Raw genomic sequence first — 22,059 nt, 5'->3', positions numbered from 1 at the left:
GTTACAGGGAATTGTTCCTAGAGCACGCTGAAGGCAGAGACTCAGAAAATGCAATTGAGCCCTTTTAAAGTTGAAGTTTCTGTAAAAGTGCACTTAGCCTCAGTAGTCAAGTACTCCCAGTAGGATAGACTATTCTGTTTAGGCTCTGTGTCATATCACATGAAATGATCTTCTCAAAGGTGTAGTTTTTAATATTTGTATAGGCTTCTCGCTGATAATTAATTGTCTTGAATTTAATTTTACAACAACAAACAATCACGCAATAAAACAAACAGCAAAACATACACATGGAATTAGCAGTCTACCATCTCTACTTCTAGGATTTTTTTTGCCTGGGCGGCGTCCTCCTTTCTGCCACACCTCTGGAGCGGAGCGTTTGACTGAACACGTTTGTCTTGTAGTGACTCTCAGTTTGAGGGTGTGACCTATCCTCACATCGAGCAAGCTCAGTCTGAAACACAAAACGTTGATTCTCCCTGTGACCAGTCCCATCAGGGCTTTTTACGAGGCGACGTGTGGAACCTGGCGTTTTCGGAAACTTTTCATTAAAAACCTTCAGTTGGCTACCGCCGTTTGGAATGTTGAGGTGGAAGGCGAGGAGGAGAGCACGCGCGGACACTTTTCCAAAATTCTAATTTGACTTTTGGAAAAGTTTAATTGAAACACACAGCGGTATCTACAACTGAAGAGTAACGGAGTTGGTATACGGACTTGTAGGCTACTCACAACTGTTGGGATACTGAAGGGCAGACACCGTCAGGATGGGGGATGTAATTTCTTCGCACCTGGATGAAGGCAAGCGTGAGATGATTACAGGTAATATTAGCCATGCGCACGTCTTCGACAGAACAACAACGACAAATACATGCACAGACTGCTCTTCAACAGTTTGTTAATTTCCCCCCTTGTAGATGTTTGAAGGGTGAGGCATTCTGGCAAGACTTTAAACTTTCAAGCAACTTGGGTTCTGGCTTCACTCCCTCTTGTTAGATGAATTCAGTTATTCTGGGAAGTACGTGGGCACGAGCAAAAACTGTTGCTTTCGCGATGTTTTGCAGTCTGTATGTACATTCCCTATATGGGAAAGTATTTGAAGCATGTTGACCCAACTGAACTAAATCAGCCAAACACATCGATGTATCGTAATAGTTGCATGCTGACTTGTGTGGTACATAGATAGACCAAATATGTTCCAGTTCCAGTACCAGTAGCATACTCCAGAAGGAGCATTTCATCTCCAAGGCCAGTACAGTGCCCTGTGTACTTCTCAGAAATGATTTCATACTAGACAAACAGTAGCCACAAGCCACAACAGCCAGACATTTTACTTTTTCACTGTCCCTTTCATTCTGGACTGGCAAGGGACAATCATGTGGAAGTCAGTTAATTTCTATTTACTCTGGATAACTGTCCCTTTTCAAAGGCAGTACCTCTTTGTTGTAGGACTATTCAGTTTGCCCATGCTCTGATTTCTGTTTATAGGCAGGTGCCTTTTTTTGCTTTTGTTTATATGATTCTGAAAATAAGCCTCAATAGGTAAGACATTTCTGAGCTTGTATTGTTTAATAAAAAAAAAGCCATTCTGGGATCTTTAGGGTTTTGTCTGTACTTCGGTAGGTTCTGTTCATACCTCCATACTGTGAGCAGTTTTATGTGTATGTGCCTGTGGGGACTTGTTCTGTTATGGGAGGAGGGAGAGGGAGGGTTTGTTCAGCTGCACAGCTAAAAGACTCGTAACCACAGGAGACCTCTCAAATACACCTTAGATGCCTGTCAGACCAGCACACCTCTCTTCCCTTCACTGAAGAACCGCCACACCCCGTAGCTCTGATCTTAGTGCCACCCAGAGACTCCTCTCCTGTCAACACGTAGAAATCCAAATGGACAGAAACCAGTGTAGAGACACCCCTGATGGAGTGATGTATACATCATATGTGATTGTGGGATGAGAATTAGATTTCCGGTTGTTGTCATTGTGGCTAAAAAAAGAACCCAGTGGTAATCACGTCATTGATCTTGCATGTATTTTTTTTCTCAAGTCGACTCCCATTCATCATTAAAATAGTCTTTGTAGAAGTTTCACACAGCGGAGCCATCCGGACAGTCTGCTGGTGTGTGTTGTGGTTGCAGCCAGCAGACACTTCTGATTCCTTCTGGTGAAACTTGGTGCGCTGGTGTTGGCTGTCATGCCAACGAGGCCAGTGGATGCTTGCTGTGGGACGTTAGTATGAGACGTGGGGAAGGAGAGGGGAAGACGGACTGAAGGAACACCGAACGACCACAGAATGCAGGGAATCCTTTCTGAGGTCTTGCATCCGGGGGCTGTGGTTGGAAAGATGGAAACATGCTTAGATGGAAACACTCACACACACACGCAAGCACCCACGCACGCACACAGGCACACCACCCAAATCTATGCATACACACTGTCAACTACACACAACCCTGCAAAACATTCACACACTCACACACCTGCTCCGCCCTATATATCAATAGCTTTTGCAACACCCCTTAGCTGTTTTTTTTTTATTGTTTTGAAACCAAGTCATATTACTCAGAATGACATCAAAAGTCTTCACTAATTATCTAGGTGCCACGTATCATTGTTTTCCCACAGTCCTTTTGAAACGATTTATTCAGGTGTGTGTGTGTGCGTGTGTGTGTGTAAAACTTCAGGGTAGAAGGTATATCTGTTGAGTTGACCTAACGTGAATACTGGATTAGCCTAGCTGGCAAATGATACATGAGTTCATAAAGACCCCACATTCCCAGGTCGCTGTTGGGACTTTGAGCATTTGTTTAAAGCAGTAGGGTTAAATGCTTGGGACTTAACCTTTCTGAACTGCATAGTGAGGCACACGTCTTGAGTCAGGCACCATGATTATATAGCTTTGTTTCCATCCAACTTTTTCTTGTGAATACTGACCATTTGAATAAGAAATCATGAGTGGAAACGCTTGAAACTTGCATAACCTCTTACGCTTGACATGAGTGAATTATAGGGTATAAAACGAGTAAGGTTGTAAGTAAGGTTTTTACCCGCTTTGACATTTTGTTACCTTGCCCTGACAACCTTGAGTTTTGAGCCCACAGCTTTTAATACACCCTTTGGGTGTGCATAGCACAGCAGATGGACATGTGCACAGACTTGCATCTCCTTTAGCTTGATGGAAACCCAGCGTGTGTCCCAGTTGTGGCAGACATGATTGGCACATTTCTCTTCATTGACCCAGAATCAGTGTCACTTTATTCTTCCATACAATACATGAGCATGCCCCCACACACACACACACGCACACACACACACACACACACACACCTTATTCATACATACATGTATAACCTGGCAGACACACAAAGTACAGGTGCACATACATGTACATATGTTTACACACTCACACTTGCACACAAATGCAACGTTTCCACACTTGTGAGAGGGAGAAAGAGAGAAAGAAAGAGAGATGCTGTCAATAGATCACTGTTCAAGGGAGAGGAATGAGAATGGCAGCAGGCATGAACATGTCCAAACCTTTACCAGGCTTTGGAGATACTTGAAAGTTCCCCACATGCAATAAATCACCTCCCCCTTCACCTGCTCCTTAGGAGTTCATGCTTTCCTTTGTGCTTTTTCTTATTAAGCCCCCGCCCCACACACACACATATAGACTGTGAAATTGTGCTGACCCAGTTGTGTGTGTGTGTGTGTGTGTGTGTGTGTGTGTGTGTGTGTGTGTGTGTGTGTGTGTGCATGTTTATGTCTGTGTGGGAGAGGTGGTTAGTCAGCCCATTCTCTCTCTGGAACACCACTGAGTCAGGGAGGATGTCCACTCTTGCTGAAAGCACATTCTTGGGGGTCTTGCAGACGTCCTCCCTCTGCTAGTGCTCTCGGATGGGCCATTACTGCACGGTACACACATGTCCGCTCTACTGTTACCGTCAGTCGCCACACGTATGTTTAATGTAAATGTTAGTCCTCGTGAACAGTTTCTCTATCCTAAACACTAAGTTAGAGTAAAATGATATTTATATTGTCCAAAACTGTATCTGTCCCTAATCATCGTGTATGAAAATGTTTTTGCTGTATTTTGAAATGGAGATGGGTGTCAGCTACAATGTCGTCGAATACGTTGATCATTATGACTGCCACTTTTTTGGTTGATGATATTGTTTACCTGTCACAAAATTCTGAAGTTTAGGACAAGAGCATATCTCTAATAAAGACCCTGTCATCCTCATATTCACTAAACAGGTCTCAAGACTGCAGAACGTAACTCACTGGTACTGCTTCAGACCCTATCTGTGTACAGCTACCACATCCACAAGCTATAGTTTCTTACATTTTCACGCAGAATAAGATTGTAAACAACATTTTTAGTCTATTGTTTCCAGAAACGTAATCATTCAAGATGACACACTTTTCTTGGAACTAAAAGTATCTTGTTTGTTCACTTGCTCATTCTCTCACTTTAGGCAGTGGTCATATTACGCACCGCGTGTCAGTAGGACAGGTTCTTGTGACCTGAATTGCACACTCTCAGAGCTTAACCAATTGGTCTGGTTTTGAAGGAAGTCGACACGTCTAATTTGATAACACTGGCTGGCTCTGGGGAGTGCTGTACCATTTAATCTCTCCCACAGTTATTACAGCGCTCCCTCTCTTGCTTGGCTGTCTCTCTCTCTCTCTCTCTATCTCACTCAATCCCTCTTTCCAGTCTCCCACTCTGTGCCTGTATCTAGACCGTATATAAAGCCTCTAATGTTTCCATTTGATGTTATTATTTTTTTAAAGACCACTAGCTTACCAGGCTTTTGTTTTTCTCAGAGTCTGTCTAGACCTTTAGGCATGTCAAAGTAAACAGTCCTCGAATGTTGCTACTAGAAGCTGGGTCACTCTTTGCTAAATATTGCCAGGGCCTTGAACAGTGAAATGATTTAATCTTCTATACACTCCCATGAATCTTTTTTTTCTATCACATTAAGTGCCAGTCAACCTTTACAATTACATTGACTCCAGCACCAGCACGGTCAAGGATGTCAGAATAACTTAATTTTTAAAACATGACTGGCTTTAGTGATAACGTTGACTGAAGTCCGTCCTGTCAGCTTTACCACTGCTCTTAATTTCCTGAACATTGTCACACAACACTCACGCATAGAGATGCACCGATCAATCGGCCGCCGATTAAAAAAGCCGGTTTTATATCCAACCGGCCACAATCGGTGACCTGCCGGTCACTGTCGTAATTTCCGGTTTTCGGCCGATCAAACTGACCCGCATGCGCGGTGCGTAGCAGCTCAAGGCGCCCAGAGCAAAACAGCTAAAAACTAGCAAGACTCCGGAAGAAAACATGTCGCTGATTTGGACTTATTTCACTGTGTTCCAGGACGACCCAAAACACGCTGTTTGTAATGCTTGCAAGTCAAAAATAAGACATGTGTGGCGTCCGTGTTAGGGCTCTCTCAAAACTTCGAGCAGTGCCTACTCAACTACGATTGCCATCAACCACAGACTATACCACTATAGCCAGACAGAAATATTCAGACGGGAAAACAAATTAGGAACTTGTCATACATTTACTGCAGCTGTCCTGACATTTGTATTTCGTTAACCTCCCCGAAGTCCCTGTCTGAGCTCCAGTGTGGAGATATTTACATCTATCTAATAGGAAATCCGTCCACAGACACATCTCAAAAACCTACAAAAGCACAGATAGTTATTTAATTTTCAGGAGTGGTTGGGTTCACAATGATGTCGTCCGGAAGGTGAAAACTAAAAACCATCTTCATAATCAGCGCAAAGATCGTGCCATTTAATAACTAGGTACCAGCTAGCGAGGTATCTGCTGTAAGCTAGCAGCCGTTAGCCTACCCAACGATGTTCTTTATTTTTTGACACAATTCCCTGGTTTAAACGGTCCCTGGTTTAAGTAGGCTACGAAAAGCTTGTCTGGCGAATGACAACTTAAATGATCTTCCCATATATTTTCTACTGACATTGTAGTATTACTAGTTGAATGACAAAATACACTAGCCTACTTGCTTGCTTAGGTACTTAGGTAGATCAGCAGCTGGGTAATCCACTTTGAATCGTTTTGATGCTTTGTTTCTTGTCTTTATTACTTGATTTATTCCCATTTTAGGTAGTTATTCTGATAAATTAGGCGACCAGAACAGGGTGACTGCTTTTATTTTCAGCTCCAAAAGTAAGGCTACTTTACTGTGTGTCCGAGAAAAGTTGACGCAGAAGGCGTCTACAATCAGCTGGCAGCCACGGCGAAATAAACATTTTTTTGATCAGCTGGCAGGAGCGGTAGCGGGTTTTAAATGCGATAAAAACTAAGCCTGGGCTTGCCTCCTCGCCGATTTAAACAGCCAACCGAGCAACAACTGTCTGGCATTTTACTAACTTATATTAAAAGAGCTTGAAAGGTGGGTGGTTCATGTATTAACTCCAGTGTTAAACAGCTGTGGAACGTCTATTTTGCCCGCCAGCTGGTCATTCTGACGTCAGCTGAAAACTATCAATAGTGCACTCTATCTTTTGTTTGTATTTATTTTAGTTTTATCCTAGTTATTGACCTGTAAACTGGACTGAATGTCAGTGTTCAAAATAAATCTGCTCAGGAGGCACTGTTAAAACTCTCACTCTATTTCTTATTTGTGATGTTTTATTCTTGAAAAGAGGAGTTATGATAGCATATAGCCTTCCACTTGTTGTGGTTTTAATTGCAGTTATATAAGCACAATGTTGTCTGGGAGAAGGGTACTCAAGCCAAACAAATATGGTGTCTATTATATGATTATAATTATTTCTTAGAAAATCGGTATCGGAAAAACCGGTTTTGGCAGGTCAGACCTCCTTAAAAACCGGAAATCGGTATCGGCCAAGAATTTTGCAATCGGTGCATCTCTACTCACGCACACAATATAGACACAGTTTGTCTACATGTATTGCCGTATCTACACTTAAATGGACTGAAAGGCCCCTTACCCTACCCCACCCTGCCTTGTAATGGAGACAGATAATGATTTGCTTTCCAACAGCAGGGCAAAAAGCTTGGAACAAATTTCCCTTGTAAGCCTTAATGGGCAGCCATTTCTGTCTTCATCTCCCCCTCTCTTTTCTCCTTCTCTGTCCTCATCTCTCTTCCCTACATAATACTTTATCCTTCCTGTCATTGTGACGGCTAGCTTGACTAGCATTGGGCGTTTGTACAGCAAAAATACACTGTGGTAGGCCAGCTTTATTCTGTTTACATGACGATGTAGACCTGTCAGCTCTGTTGAAGAGGATGGTGGAAGTCCCAATCCGTCATGCCACTAAAATTAGTTGTGTGAGGGAAGGACATGGAGGCTTTCTCCTGTGAGGACTGGATTCACACAAAGTACGACGGCTGGCCTTCTCCGTTGTTGGCGACTGTCAGACCTTTCCTTCCTGCTGGAGAGCAGACAGGCTTTCCTGAGCCACAAATTACTGTGTGGTGTGTGTGTGTGTGTGTGGCTGTGTGCTGTGTGAGTGGTGTGGTGTGTGTGTGCATGCGTGCGTTTACTGTGTACTCTGTGTGTGCGTGTGTATCACAGATGTACAATTGGCACAGTGAAGTAATTTCACACTTTAGTAAAGTGAATCCAGTGGAGATCAGGATCAGTGGGGCCATCAATCACACTTGGAACAAAAAGAGGGTCGTATTTTTGTGGGGTGTCTCTGTGCAATATAGACACACACACACTATTGGTGCTCTCCCAGATTGAGAACTTCTTTTTTCTGTGGAGAATATTTTTCCAGTCAGCACCATTTCCGTTTGTCAATATCAATCACTTGGCCAGCTATAATTACACCGTTTTTTAAAACACGGGAACAGTAGACCACCCAACCCACCATTCCCTCGTAAATAGCTGAGTATATTACGCATTTCATGTGGTTTATGACCACATGTATAGATATATGTGGAGCAACACTGGTGTCCAACCCAGAGCTTGCATGGCTTCATATGTGCATGGCTTAGTATGGTTGTCAGATAAATGTAAATGATCAGGTCAGTGTCACGTAAGAGTAGTATTTAACAGGGACCTCGCTGTGGCGATTTGTTAATATGCACTGAAGGGTTTTAAGACAGGCTTTTGGGAAGTCCATCCGCTTGAGAACATTTCAGCGTAGCCAGTTCCATTGGCTGAAAGAGCAGTTTGACAAACAGAATGAAGTTAATGTCAAAGCATGTATAGAGCTGTTTAACTTTAAAACATATCTTGGAATAATCATGACATTATTCACTTTTATTAGTCTAATGTAAATGTAAAACTTCTGGCTGCCTTTGAAAGGTATGAGAATTAATGCAATAGTTAGCTGGAAAGGGGCAGTGAAACTGTTATTCTATGCAACCTTTCCCTCTATTTGGCTTGCAGTTGTCTTTTTACAAACAGCATAAAACACTGAAAATATTTTTGCTTTCTTCTTGTGCTGAGTGAAGTCTCAAAAGCAGCCAGCCTTTTTAGCACATCTGGTTAGGATCCAAAGCCCTTCAGCAATACACACACACACACACACACACACACACACACACACCTATCCCATTCCCAGAAGTCTCTTTAGCATGTGATTGTCAGAGAGAGGGTTAAAGAGGTAAAGCTCATGCTAATTGCTGTCAGACTGTGCCTGGTTAATACCTTGTTTTGGTCCATATAATTTCACCAGATCTGATGCCTTTCAAATGTAAATAGTCTCCCAGTGGGGTGACAATTTCCCTTGGCATAGAGGGTAGATTGTGAGCGTGGAGCTGATGGCTCCCTATCTCGTCACACACAGAGCTAATTCCAACTAATTTTATTTTACAATGTGGCCCTCTTTTTCCTAAATTGCTGATATGCTAATGTGTCCTTTTAGTGTGCACTGCCAACTGTCTGTGAGTCTGCATGGATTTGAATAGACACACAGATACATGCACACAAGGAACCTCACAGGGAAGCTCTTTCCAAGCATATTCCTTTCAGAGTGCATCGTCTTGGCATGACGATTACACACAAGTGGAAAAAACAACATCAGAAATGCTGACTTTCCCGATTTTTTGTCCAGGACAAAGAAAGGAGGGTGAAGATATCTGCAGCTTTATTGCCCTGCAATACCATGTCATGCACAGCCAGCCTCTGTGTGTGTGTCTGCGTCTGTCTGTCTGTCTGTGTCTGAGTCTTTGTGTGTCTGTGCTGTGTCTGTGTCTGTGTCTGTGTCTGTGTCTGTGTCTGTGTCTGTGTCTGTGTCTGTGTCTGTGTCTGTGTCTGTGTCTTTGTCTGTCTTTGTGTTTCTGTGTGTCTGTGTCTGTGTCTGTTTCTGCGTGTGCGTGTGCGTGTGCGTGTGCATGTGCGTGTGTGTGTGCGTGTGTGTGTATGCGTGTCTTAAGAGGACAAGGAGTGACCTCTGACCTTAAGCTAAGAGAGTCATTAGGCAGATACAAGATGGGCAGACCCCTGCAATATGAGGCCACTAGGATCATGACCTTGTTTGCTGGGTGTTGAGTACTTCTGCATTGAGTTGACTTAAAGATGAAAGGTATTTGTTGCTTTTAAAGAAATCTTAGGTAAGTCCGATATAACTTGAATGTTTTCCTGGAGGCTTGTGTCTATGATATTACATGTTGAAGATACTGTTGTCACCCGTGTCATTTCCATTGACTACACTGGACCTGAAATATATCAGTTTCAGCACAGAGAGATTACCACCAGATCATGACAGTTTGCAAGTTATAATATTTCTTTTCTGTCTTCCTCTGAAATAATGTTCTCCTAAAGGCTGATTTATGCTCAGAGACGTAAGCGTAAGCGCAAGCGCAAGCCGTGAAAAGTCGCGCAAGAGGCCGCGCAAGGGGCTTGCGCGGCCTCTTGCGCGACTTTTCACGTCTTGCGTGCGTCGGCCCCTTTTTCTACACTTGCGTCATTTTTTAACGTAAGGTCTTACGCGAGCCTCGCAGCCTGCATTCTATCAACGAATGTTACGAGATGAGGTTACTAAAATATTCTGCATGTCTACTCAGTTTTACAGTGATTCCCAAGTAAAGGTTTGAAAAGAACTTCAAGCTTCAGACTTTCTGTTAGGGAACCTGTTATCTATCTGCAGAGCAAGTGTGACCCAGCCCTCAGTGAAGAGACTTAACAAAACCATAAGGCATGCTTCATAGCTGAAATTGTAGAGAAAATTAAGTTGACCACAGACACCAAAGTCTGTCAAAAATCCATCTGACAAGTGTTCAGTTGTTCCCCTTCTCCCAGTAAGCGGCTCATGCTCCAGAGCTATGTGGTCGCGGGGGAGACTCCCTTGAATTCGGTCAGCTTCTTTCCTCTCCACGGCTTTCCTCCAGTCTTTTCCTCCTCTTCTTCTCCACCCTTCTCCTCTTGCCACGCTACTCAGATCTCCACCACTCTCCCCTCTTCTATCCTCCACTCCATCAGTGAAGATCTGACCTCATTGCTCTGTCCTCTCTCTGATCCTGCACAGATAAGAGGGAAGGGTGTGTGTGTGTTGTGAGGAGTGTGTGTGTGTGTTGTGAGGAGTGTGTGTGTGTGTTATGAGGAGTGTGTGTGTGTGTTGTGAGGAGTGTGTGTGTGTGTTGTGAGGAGTGTGTGTGTGTGTTGTGAGGAGTGTGTGTGTGTGTTGTGAGGAGTGTGTGTGTGTGTGTTATGAGGAGTGTGTGTGTGTGTGTGTTGTGAGGAGTGTGTGTGTGTGTTGTGAGAAGTGTGTGTTGTGAGGAGTGTGTGTGTGTGTGTGTGTGTGTTGTGAGGAGTGTGTGTGTGTTGTGAGGTGTGTGTGTGTTGTGAGAAGTGTGTGTGTGTGTGTGTTGTGAGTGTGTGTGTGTGTGTGTTGTGAGGAGTGTGTGTGTGTGCTGTGAGGAGTGTGTGTGTTGAGGGCCTTCTCATGGGCTGCCTCCTGCATGGAGACTCCTGGGATGAGGTGTAAGTGAGATGACTATGTGAAACACTCGTTGACCAGGGCAGACTCTCTTGACAGGATGTGAGAGAGAGATTAAATATGAAAAAAGGCTAAACTCCCATCTTATTAATCAACCCCTGTGTTTTTTGAAGTGATACATTGCCTTCTGTGCTTATTGTCGAGGTCAGCTGTTGCTACCTGTTGGCCGACCTTGCACGTGATGTTTAAATCCCTGTGTCCACGTCAGCGTCCATGTGTCTTTCTCCGTCATAGTGGGGAAGACTGTAAGAGCTCTATAGTTAGTGCTCATGAGTTAGACAGTAAAATAAATGTCATTATAATTGAACACCTATATTTAATATACTTCTGTCTCTCTCCACCCCCCTATTGTTTTTCTCTCTCTCTCTCCCCCTCTCTCTTTCTTCCTCTTTCTCTCTCTCTCTCTGTAGCATGCACAGGTGTAGTGCTGGAGGAGTTTGGGTGGGTGTATGAGCAGCAGTATGCGGTGGCTCTCTTCAACAACGTGCGCTTCGAGATTGAAGGTGGAGGAGGAACACAGACCCAGCTGCTGCACCGGAAGGCAAGAGGGCCCTCTGGCTTCTATCTCTCTCCATCTCTTTGGATTCTATCTCTCTCTCCATCTCTCTCTCTCTGGCTTCTATCTCTCTCTCCATCTTTCTCTCTCCTTCTGGCTTTTATTTCTCTCTCAATCTCTCTCTCTCTCTCTGGCTTTTTTCTCTCTCTCTGGCTTCTATCTCTCTCCATCTCTCTCCATCTCTCTCTCCATCTCACTCTCTGGCTTCTATCTCTTTCTCCTTCTCTCTCTCTCTCTCTCCCTCTGGCTTATATCTCTCTCTCCATATCTCTCTCTCTCTCTGTTTAATTGACCATCTCTTTCCTCATCACATATTTGATTATCTCTTTTATCACATACCATATATTCATCCCAGCACCCTCAAATCACTTATTTTTCCTTTAATCCTCCCCTCTCTGTAACAGTAACATACTTTTTATGCCTTTCTATGAGCCAACCATTCCTTCCTCTTGTCCTGTTCCTGCAAGTCTTTAATTTATTTTCTGTTCATCTGATGCATCTCTCCCTGCTTCATCCAACTACTCTCTTCTCATCTCTCAGCAACACCCTTTAACCCCCTTCTTCTCCTAACTTCCTGTGGTTTCATTAGTGTGCTGGTTCAACACACACACACACAGACACACAGACACACAGACACACACACACACACACACACACACACACACACACACACACACACACACACACACACACACCACACATACTCACTAACTGTAAAATGAAGTGAAGGAGGCAATTGTGGTTCAGATCCACATGGTTCTGCTTTCACTGGCAGGAGATTGGAAACTGGAGCAGATTTCACACATGAGCTAAAGTGACTGTTGCCCCAACCTCTCATTCTCTCTCTCTCTCTATCTCTCTCTCTTTCCATCTCTTTTCTGTTTTCACCGTTGCTTCATTCAGCCCTTTATCCACATTCTATCACCCCCACCCATTCATTGAGGTTTAGTCCCACATATTTTCATTTTGCCTATTACCAGTGCAGCACTTTCGGTAGCTGTTGTCCCTCAGCTGCTGGACAGAGCAGCTGAATGAAGAAAGATAGTTGCTCTGAATCAGCGAGCCACCAGTTATCACAATGGATCTCCTGTAGGTGCTGTGGAAGCACAGAAAAGGATGACCTCAGACAGGCTCCGCTGTAGTTTGGTCGAGGGAATTAGGGCAAATGTCTTTGGGTTCGTGAATCACAGGCAATTAGCATCTCTTTATGCTACTGTAGTCGGTTATTTGTGTTGGTGGGTCTCATTGATGGTGTTTGAAGAGGCCTCCCTGGAAGCCATAGTGCTAGACACACACACATGAGCACAAACACACACACACACACACACACACAGACTGTGTGTTGTCCTCATTCTGAATAAAAGATAACTGGGTTTGACATGGCCTGTCCTTGCACAAGGTCGCAAACACAGAGTAGTAGACGCTACAGTTAGCACACTACTAAGAACCTCTTTCTTCTCCCCACTCCCCAATCTCTCTCTCTGTTTTCTCCGCCCTCCCCTTTTGCTTCCCCCTTTCCTTCCTTCCTTGGCTGGGATTAAGCTGGTTTTGAGGTATTTGATCTCCTGTTGGAAATCTAAAAGTGTTGTGGGTGAGAGGAGGGGGAGTTCACTTTGGTAAACAAAGAACTTCATGAAAATCACATGCTCTCCTGTCTGATCTCCGCTAGCATGCATGTATAATTGACCAATAGGACTTGGCGTTACAGACAAGAACATCAAAGCTCCCATAAGCCTTCATTTGCTGATTGCTACTCATGTTATGGCATCCAGAAAATGTTTTGCTGGTTTGGACAGGCGCCTTTGTTGGACGTTGCCAGATCTCACCAAGACTCAACATTTAACTCGACACTGAGCAAGGGCACCACCAGTGACCAACCATGAGGGAAAATGTCTGGCAGTTGAACATAGAAGGCTGTTTAGCACCTTCCTGTAGCTCCATTCAGTTTTCCCCATAAAAGGATGTGGTATTTGCCTGCTCCAGCAGTTCATCGGTGGTTTAATCAATAAAGATTAGACCTTCTTCCAGTGTGGACAACACTCTAAATGCAAAATCTCTATACCTATTAGTCCTGTCAAAGTTCAAATGGGTGTCACTGAACGTAGCCCATAAGGCAACTGAAAGCTACCTGACAGTGCTGTAGGTGACGTTAGTAATGTAGCATCAGAAATGGAGACTTCAGTTTCCCTGGTGGTGTAATTATCGTAGTAATGAGAGGGGGGGGGGGGGGGGGGGGGGGCGCTTTGCTGTAGTAACTATAACAACAACTTGTTGTTGTTCCTTTGCTGTTGGCAAAATCTGTATTATAAGTGGAGCTTTAACCACAACTGCTGTCACAACTATCATGACTCATCTCGCCTCAGGACCCACTGAAGGACAAGTGCATCTTTTCTGGAAGTCTCTACAAGTACCTGGAAGAGAACAAGAAATGGCGTCATCGCTTTCTCTACGTGGACGACACTTACAACATTGCTCTTTACGAAAACAAACAGGTGAGAGGAACCCACTGCAAACAAGCAACAATCCAGCCAAAGAAAACCACACAGTTAGCTTATACAGTATATTCTCAGATAGGACCATGTCAACTTCTAAATGTATTTCCAGCAACCTTGGCTTAGGCAAGGGCAAAAGTCTAAAGTATGTGTGGTTTAAAGCAGTAAAAAGTAGTTTTGGTCTGAAATAAGCGAGCTAAAGACATGCAAAAACTGAAAAAGATACCAAAACTAGTTGCCTGAAAAACTTACCTCAAAAGGTGGCAAATTGTTGCATGGTGTTGCTTTAAAAAGGAAGCTGTACATAGGCACTTCAGTATAAGTCGAATAATACTTTGAGGGATGATCTGAACTCTGCTCTCCTCTTCTTTCTTTAGGCCCACGAAAGAGGCTTGCATCCCAAGGGGAACATCAACTGTGCCGGATACAGAGCCCTGAACTCAATGGAGGAGTACCTGGAACTACTCGACACCAGCCTGCCTGGTAAGAAAGGAATGAGAAGATTGGGAGAGCCAGAGATATGCACACACACAGACACACAGACACACAGACACACAGACACACAGACACACAGACACACAGACACACAGACACACAGACACACAGACACACAGACACACAGACACACAGACACACAGACACACAGACACACAGACACACAGACACACAGACACACAGACACACAGACACACAGACGATCATGCTCGGCACTGATGCTCTTATATACTCTGATACATCCTCTGTGTGTGTGTGTGTGTGTGTGTGTGTGTGTGTGTGTGTGTGTGTGTGTGTGTGTGTGTGTGTGTGTGTGTGTGTGTGTGTGGGTGGGTGTTTAGGGGTGAAAGCTAAAGCGAGCAGTTCGCCGTTCCTCCGGTGCCCGTCTCAGTACCCGCTGATCCTGTGGCACCCGTATGCCCGCCACCACTACTTCTGTGTCATGACTGAGAAGGAACACAGCAAGTGGCATGCCGTCCTTCAGGACTGTGTCAGACACGTAAACAACGGTGAGAAACCTCTTACACAGACATGCGCACACACACACACACACACACACACACACACACACACATACATACACAATCACATACACAATCAGGAAAATATGTGATAAGCATGTGATGCATGCACACTTTTTTTTAACCCTTTCTCTCTTATGCACAGAGACACAAGTGCCTTACATTCCTAGTTTCACACACGTGCTCATAAACACACAAATGCCCATACGCACATTCAAGGGACGCTCTGAGACTCTGCACTTATTGTCTACCTGCAGTCTCACGCGTAGCATTTGACGACGAGCAAGGCCTTTCGAAGTGACACACTATTCATTGTTATTTTGTAGACTTCCCACATTTAACTCCACCACCAACACACACTCAACCCCCACCCACACCTCTGCAGGTCACACCCTCACAAATGACTCATCTTCTGCATCACTGCCATTGTTGAAAACAGACAAGGGTGTGTGAGGTGTGCGTTGCCGCGTGAACGTTTGGATGCCTATGAAATGACTTGGCCTTTTAGCAACGTCTTGAAATGTTCCCAGGAATTTGGGTTTTAAAAAAAATGCGCCAATGCTGCTGTCATTTACAGTGTAAACATACTTCTCAGGGCCTTTGTAATGTGACAGAGAGATGCAGTTCCTCTGAAGTGCTCTTTAAGCCATTAGGTTGTTGTTGTCACCTGAAGCCAAAAGGTTGTGCTTAACCTGTCCCGTGTCTTAGACAGTGAAAGCTGTGTTATGCAGGCTGTTGTTCATGTTTTCTCATCAAATCACATGGGACTCCACCAATTTTTTGCTTATGAATTCAATACATTACTTTGAAACAGTACTATAGGGATTCCTAGATCATTCAATGCTTGTACATGACATTCAGAGCTTTGTCTCAGATTATTTGTGTGAAATATCAGTAGTAAAAAAATACTCTCAGAGCAAGCAGTCGTATTCTTTGTAAAATGTTCAATTGGTAGCGTGTATTTGTGCGCTGCAGGAATAGAGCCTCTCCCTTCAGGTGTTTGCTAATCAAACTCAAATGGTGTCCTGTGATGTCGTTGAAGGGCTTGGCACGGCACTATGGTGTCCGGTTTCCAGAACAATTAATTCCCTTGAATGGCGTGCTTGCTTTCAGCTGGGTTTGTGTGAGTGAACCTATAGCCTCTGTGGCCGAGCAAAGTGGAGCCCGATCTGACCTAATACTCCAAGCTTAAGTTTTCAGGCCTGAGTTTAGGCACTGTGATTGCTTGGCGAATGACACCGAAACCATAACACTGTTTAATGTTCTTTAATGTTCCGTTCTTTGAAAAGATAACAAGCCCAGACTTGCTTTTTGAGATCTGATGCAGAAAAAAAGCAACACACTCAATAGCTTCATCAGTGGTCACCAACGTTGCTCATCCCCATTCACATGTCAACACCATCCCATAACACATTCAGAACAGAGGTGCCATGTATGTTTAAAGGACCAGTCAGGGCATGGATGTGGAACATGTATCTTGTATGGAATCACAAGGTGATGACATGTAGTACTGTGTTAATCATAGCTCCGTGTCCTTTAATGTTCCAGTTTTTTGGAGGATTGTGATGGGAGTTGTGGACTGTAGTTCAGCAAGGCAACAGCTCTTCTTTCATACTGTATTCAGTATTTAGTCAAAGCTTACGTTTCCCACAATTACCTAACGGTCGGCCGCTAAAAAGTCGCCTGAAACTAGTCCTTCTTTCAATAATGTCAAATGCAATATTCTAAGAATTTGTCTTTTTGATGATGATTTGTGATTGGAAGTTGTTAAAACTATACTAAAACACATTCATTTATTTAAGTGTCTTTCAATTTTACCTTTTTATTTACCTCATGTTTTTACTTAGATCTTTGCTTCCCTCTTGCTTTCAATCTGTGTTGTTGTCCTCCCTACCCGATGAAGTATGCTTCCAAGCCCCTGAGACAACTTAGGCATGGACTTGTCCCCAGCTTTTAAAGAATACCTTAATGCTAATTCCAGGAGATTCTCTTTTAATAAAAAAAGCCTCTGCACAAGGTGCTGCATTTTCAGCATGATCTCAGTATTATCCAGTATGTCAGATATGTGACTCTTAATATACTGTCTGACTCTCTCTCTTCATTTTCCTTTTCATTGTCCTCCCCTGAGGATACAGTTAGTCCTTTCATCTCAAGGAGGGTAAAATGCCTCCTCCCCCACCTCCCTCTTCCTCTCTTCCTCTCTTTTAGCCCCCCTGTCTGTTTTCTCTCGTCTGTATCTCTTTTTTTGTTTTCTGGAGCCTGCTTGAGGGAAGCCAGACATCCCCATCAGGTCCTGCTGTGTCAGAGGGATACAGTTGTAAGATAATGGGGACTCCCGTCTCTTCTGGCTGCTCTCACCCTGATCTGGGACTGCCCACAGTGTGTGTGTGTGTGTGTGTGTGTGTGTGTGTGTGTGTGTGTGTGTGTGTGTGTGTGTGTGTGTACGTGAGAAACCCCATCATCCCTGTTTTCTGAGAAAGTGCTTTGAATATGTCATGGCCTAATGGCAGATAAAGGATGGAATCCGTGTTTCTCAGCCCTAGTGAGTCATATAAACGGCTGCATGTCATCTAGCACTGGTGAACTGGAGGCCTGGCACCGAGTCCGGCTATTCTAGTCAGGATCCTGACAAAATTAGCTGTTAGATATTGTTTTGACCATCTACATAAGGAATGTGTTTTTTTGTTTACCATTTACCGCTGGTCATCATGTAGTTTGTACTCAGTTTGTGAACTGACGTGAGTAGGGTATAGCCAATGCCTGCTTGAGTGTACACCGTGAGAGGAAGAGATGGCGTGGATTTCATGCTTACTGCATTCTGTACTTCTTTTTTTTTCCTCTGGAGAGAGGAACTCAAGTTGTCCCCATAAATTACGTTCAAACTGCTAAGCTCCTGGTTCTGCTTTTTTTCTGAGCTCCGAGGAAAAGACAGAACGAGGAAAAATGGAGAGAAGATGAAAGAAAGGGAGGCAGGGAACTTAGTGTTGGGTCACTGTAACCCAGGAGCACATTCAACCAAGCAGAGCACATCCAACAAAAGCACAACAGGCCCAGTGTGTTCTAGGGAAGACAACGCCTGACGGGAACATTGGCTCCATTTAAGGGCTTTTCGACAGATCAGCTTTCTCCTCCCTCAGCTGTTGTGCCCTCATGTTCTAGAGGAGAGAACACTTGGAAAAAGAGAAGAAAGGATGCATTGGTGTTAGGAGCTTACAGGGGTGAGGAGAGGGGTATAGGTGAGACAAGAGACAGCAAAGGTATAATACAGAAGGACAGTGGTAAGAGGAACCAGGCAGCCAGCCTCATGCAAATCTGTGGGTGTTGGGCACTTAGGTGCAATGCCAATGCCTGTCTGATCTTTTAAAAATGTTTTAACTGAGAGACATACTGATTCCTTTATGTGGTCAGAATAACTGTGGACTTGACTAATCATTTTTCTTTTGAAAAATAATATTGAAGCAATCTGGTGACTCAATGCTTCCATTCAAACCCCCAGATTTAATCTCCACACCCAGGGTTCAGCCCTTTAGAAGTGCAGTTCTTTGTTTATTAAAGAAAGAAAAGAAATGTGCGACTTTTAAAATGTGTTGTGAGAGGGACAGAGAACACGCTCTGCCGGGACTGGACAGATTCAGTTATGCTTCCAGAAATGCCGGAATGCAAAGGTTCCTTGTTTTTCCTCTTCAATGGGCAGTTGAAATGATTGACACTTCTGATTTTGTGGATGGGGTTCTTAAGTCTGGTGTCTTTTGAGGTCTGTTCAGGGTTTAGAGCAGCATTGATACATCTCAGGTCCGGTGTGTTAGGGTGGAGTTACTTAATGTGCATGGGCTGTGTAATGTAAGTGCCAGCAGGCCTGATTTTTGTCTCGATATAATTTGTGGAAGCTTTATACAACTTTCAAGATGGTCAAATATGTTCGACACGGTTAATCACTCAGACCAGACTGCTTGGAAGTAGAAAGTACACAATTTAAAGATAAGAAATGTTGTTGCTGAAATCTGCCATTTTCACATTGGAACAATAATGGTGAGACAGCCATGCGTCTGAGGCCACAGAGACGCCGCAGATGCACAGCAGACACAACAGGAACACCCTACACACTCTGTTTCCGATTTAGAGGTTGCTTTGATGTCTGACACACACACACACACACACTCACACACACACACACACACACTCACACACACACACACACACTCACACACACACACACACACTCACACACACACACACACACTCACACACACACACACACACACACACACACGCACACACACTTGGAAAGCAGGGAAGTCCTTGGGAATGGGGTGGCTGTCTCAGGAGTAGTGCGCAGCCAGTAGTGAGCAGTTTGCCAGGGGGAGCCAGAAACGCTTTAAACACAACCACATGTGCTATTTATACCCAGCTGCTGCCCAGCACCCCAAATCTATGGCCTGATCTCTCCACATGGATTCATACCCAGAGCTCCCTGAGGCTAGTCAGCAAGCACAAACTGAAATACACACACTTTTTCTCTCACACACATATACAAGTTCTCACCAAAGCATGTTTCAAAATAAATATGTTTATATATACACACGCATGCACAAAGAAGTTGGAAATCTGTACTACTAGCACAACTGATTGAACGTGCGGAAGTAGTTTTTCTCCATAAACGGAACCTATAGTAAGCCTATTGTTCTGGATACCAAGGCAATGCTCGCCATGATATTTTCAGACTGTATGAATGTATATGGGCAATATTTACCATAATAGGTGCCATGGCAGCTTGCCACAGACATTTGGCACAGAATGATTGTGGTTGAGGAAATGTTGAGAAACAGGTTGAGAGCTGAGAAGAGAGAAACTCAAACAAACATGAGCACTCCACTCCAGGGACTCTGCCTCTGCCCTGTGTCCATAAATACACTCATGAGAGCAGATGCCAGGGAACCAACTAACCCTGGGTTCTTTCCATCTTTCTTAAAAGACCTCTCTCCACTCTCTCTCTCTCTCTCTCTCTCTCTCTCTCTCTCTCTCTATCTCCCCCCCCCCTTTTCTCTTTTGTGTTAGTTTCCCAACCTTTCTCCTGCTTCCCCCCCCCCCCCCCCGTCAGTTGGACAGTATCACTTTCCCTTTCTCTCATCCCCTCGTCTTCTCATGTCCATCTGGCTTGGGGCTTCTAGACTTCCTGTTCCTATGGGACCTCCCCCTCCCCAGCTTATTCACTTCCTGTCTTTGTTACCCCGAGTGGATCACATCACCACCAAATCAACCCTACACAAACCTGCCATGTTCGATTGTCCCAGACTTATCTACAGTTCTCTCATAGTAAAAATACTTTGTTTTGTTCCACAACCACTGCTATTGCATGGTCAAGCCTACGTGGAAAGTATTGGGCACAAGTATGTGTGTCAGCTGATATACACACATTCCCTCCCAAATATATACACAGCACCCAATCCGTCACCACTCTTTCCTGTGTTACTGACCTGGGTCCAGCTGACCTGTGTGTGTGTGTGTGTGTGTGTGTCTGCAGCTTGTGCTCAGTCATTTCCTGCAGGCGAGTTTTGGTGAGGGTCGTCACGTCCTGTATACCACAGGAAGTCATCAAATATGTCATACTCTTTGTGTGTGTGTGTGTGAGGTGTGTGTGTGTGTGTTTCACACACATGGTTGCTCGTGTTTGATCAGTGAGTGCTGATTCAACCCTTTTCGTGCGTCTCAGTCCTCTGCTCCCATTGACTTTAATGGAAGGAACCGCTCCAGGCACTAAAGCTTCTGCCAAACCGGCACCGTGGCATGGTACTTGTTTAGCAGATGTCACCACAGGCCATGGAGGACGAGGATGAGGAAGCAGCTCCAGTGAATGTCTGGATGTCCCTTTCACTACTAATAATACCATTGTGGTTAACCAATCTAATTATTGTTTACCGGTTTATTTGGGTTGATATCCGTACTCATTCATAAATCCATAATCGATTCAAACTTTTTACACTATGTACACCCAAATAATAGTTTAGAATATACTGTACACCCAAAGAATAAAGCATAGCCAAAAGCATAGTCAGTCTTTTCCTGTGTTTAGGGAATATGGGACTCATTAGATTAGTTCGTCCAACATTTAATTCCCTTTATCTGAGGACATTGAGGATAAATTAGCATAAACCCAAGTACTGTTCTTATTGTTCCCTGCACATGAGGAATCCCCTTTACTTTATGATGTTCATGACCGCAGCCCCGGGCAGCCTTGAGTTACCATGGTAACTGGTTATCCCTTTCCTGAAAAGTGTTTGCAGAATCACCTCTCTTTTTTAGGTGATGACACAGGCACTGTTGGAGTGGTGTAAGAAAGAAACTGTTACATTACTCTGTGTGTGTGTGTGTGTGTGTGAGAGAGAGAGAGAGAGAGAGAGAGAGAGAGAGAGAGAGAGAGAGAGAGAGAGAGAGAGAGAGAGAGAGAGAGACCACCTCTTGACACTATTTTTGACCACTACTGTTTTCTGATAAAAGTTTGTATCCCTTCCTCCCTCTCTCTCTATCTCTCTATCTCCCCCTCCTCCCCCCTCTCTCTCTATCTCACCCTCCTCCCCCCTCTCTCTCTATCTCTCCCTCTGCTTCCTTCCCCCTGTAGGTCTCTCGGAGGAGTCCACAGTGCAGACCCCAGCCTTCACAGATGCCGTGAGGCACTACAGGCAGTCCAAAGGCCACTACGGCACCTGGGACTTGATGTGTGGGGAGCCCGCTCAGGTGAGAGGAACTCAGGGCAGCACCACTGCACCACTGGGCCCTGAGGAGACCCTAACTGTTAGAACATCACATTGAGACTGGCATCCATCAGCTGTAATGGCCCAGTTTGGATCTTCTTCTTCTTCTTCTTCTTGTTTTATTTAGATTCTGTTGAAAAAGCAAAAGGTATCACTAGCATGTCAGTCTACCGGGTAGGATAGGATGGGGTAGGATTTTTTCAAAAATGGCAGCAGTGGATTTCATGGTCAAATGCAAGTGTAAGCTGATATAAATGTACATGCCGCACCGCCCTTCAAGAATGGTGAGAGC

At 44.3% G+C, this 22,059-nt stretch overlaps 1 protein-coding gene across 1 annotated transcript in view; it reads left to right on the top strand.

Annotated features, from left to right (window-relative positions):
- Positions 1-761: 761 nt before the first annotated feature.
- niban2a (niban apoptosis regulator 2a) overlaps positions 762-22,059 on the top strand; it is a gene marked incomplete at both ends in the record, with an annotated part of 34,013 nt that continues 12,715 nt past the window's right edge. The window contains 6 exons of the mRNA XM_080847518.1: positions 762-816; positions 11,365-11,495; positions 13,874-14,002; positions 14,380-14,485; positions 14,839-15,006; positions 21,635-21,750. Of these exons, the coding sequence (XP_080703644.1) occupies positions 762-816; positions 11,365-11,495; positions 13,874-14,002; positions 14,380-14,485; positions 14,839-15,006; positions 21,635-21,750 (705 nt within the window). The remainder of the gene's footprint in view (positions 817-11,364; positions 11,496-13,873; positions 14,003-14,379; positions 14,486-14,838; positions 15,007-21,634; positions 21,751-22,059) is intronic.

Source organism: Sprattus sprattus (genome assembly GCF_963457725.1).
Source record: "Sprattus sprattus genome assembly, chromosome: 11".
NCBI lineage: Eukaryota > Metazoa > Chordata > Actinopteri > Clupeiformes > Clupeidae > Sprattus > Sprattus sprattus.
This window is presented reverse-complemented; position numbering and strand designations above follow the sequence as displayed.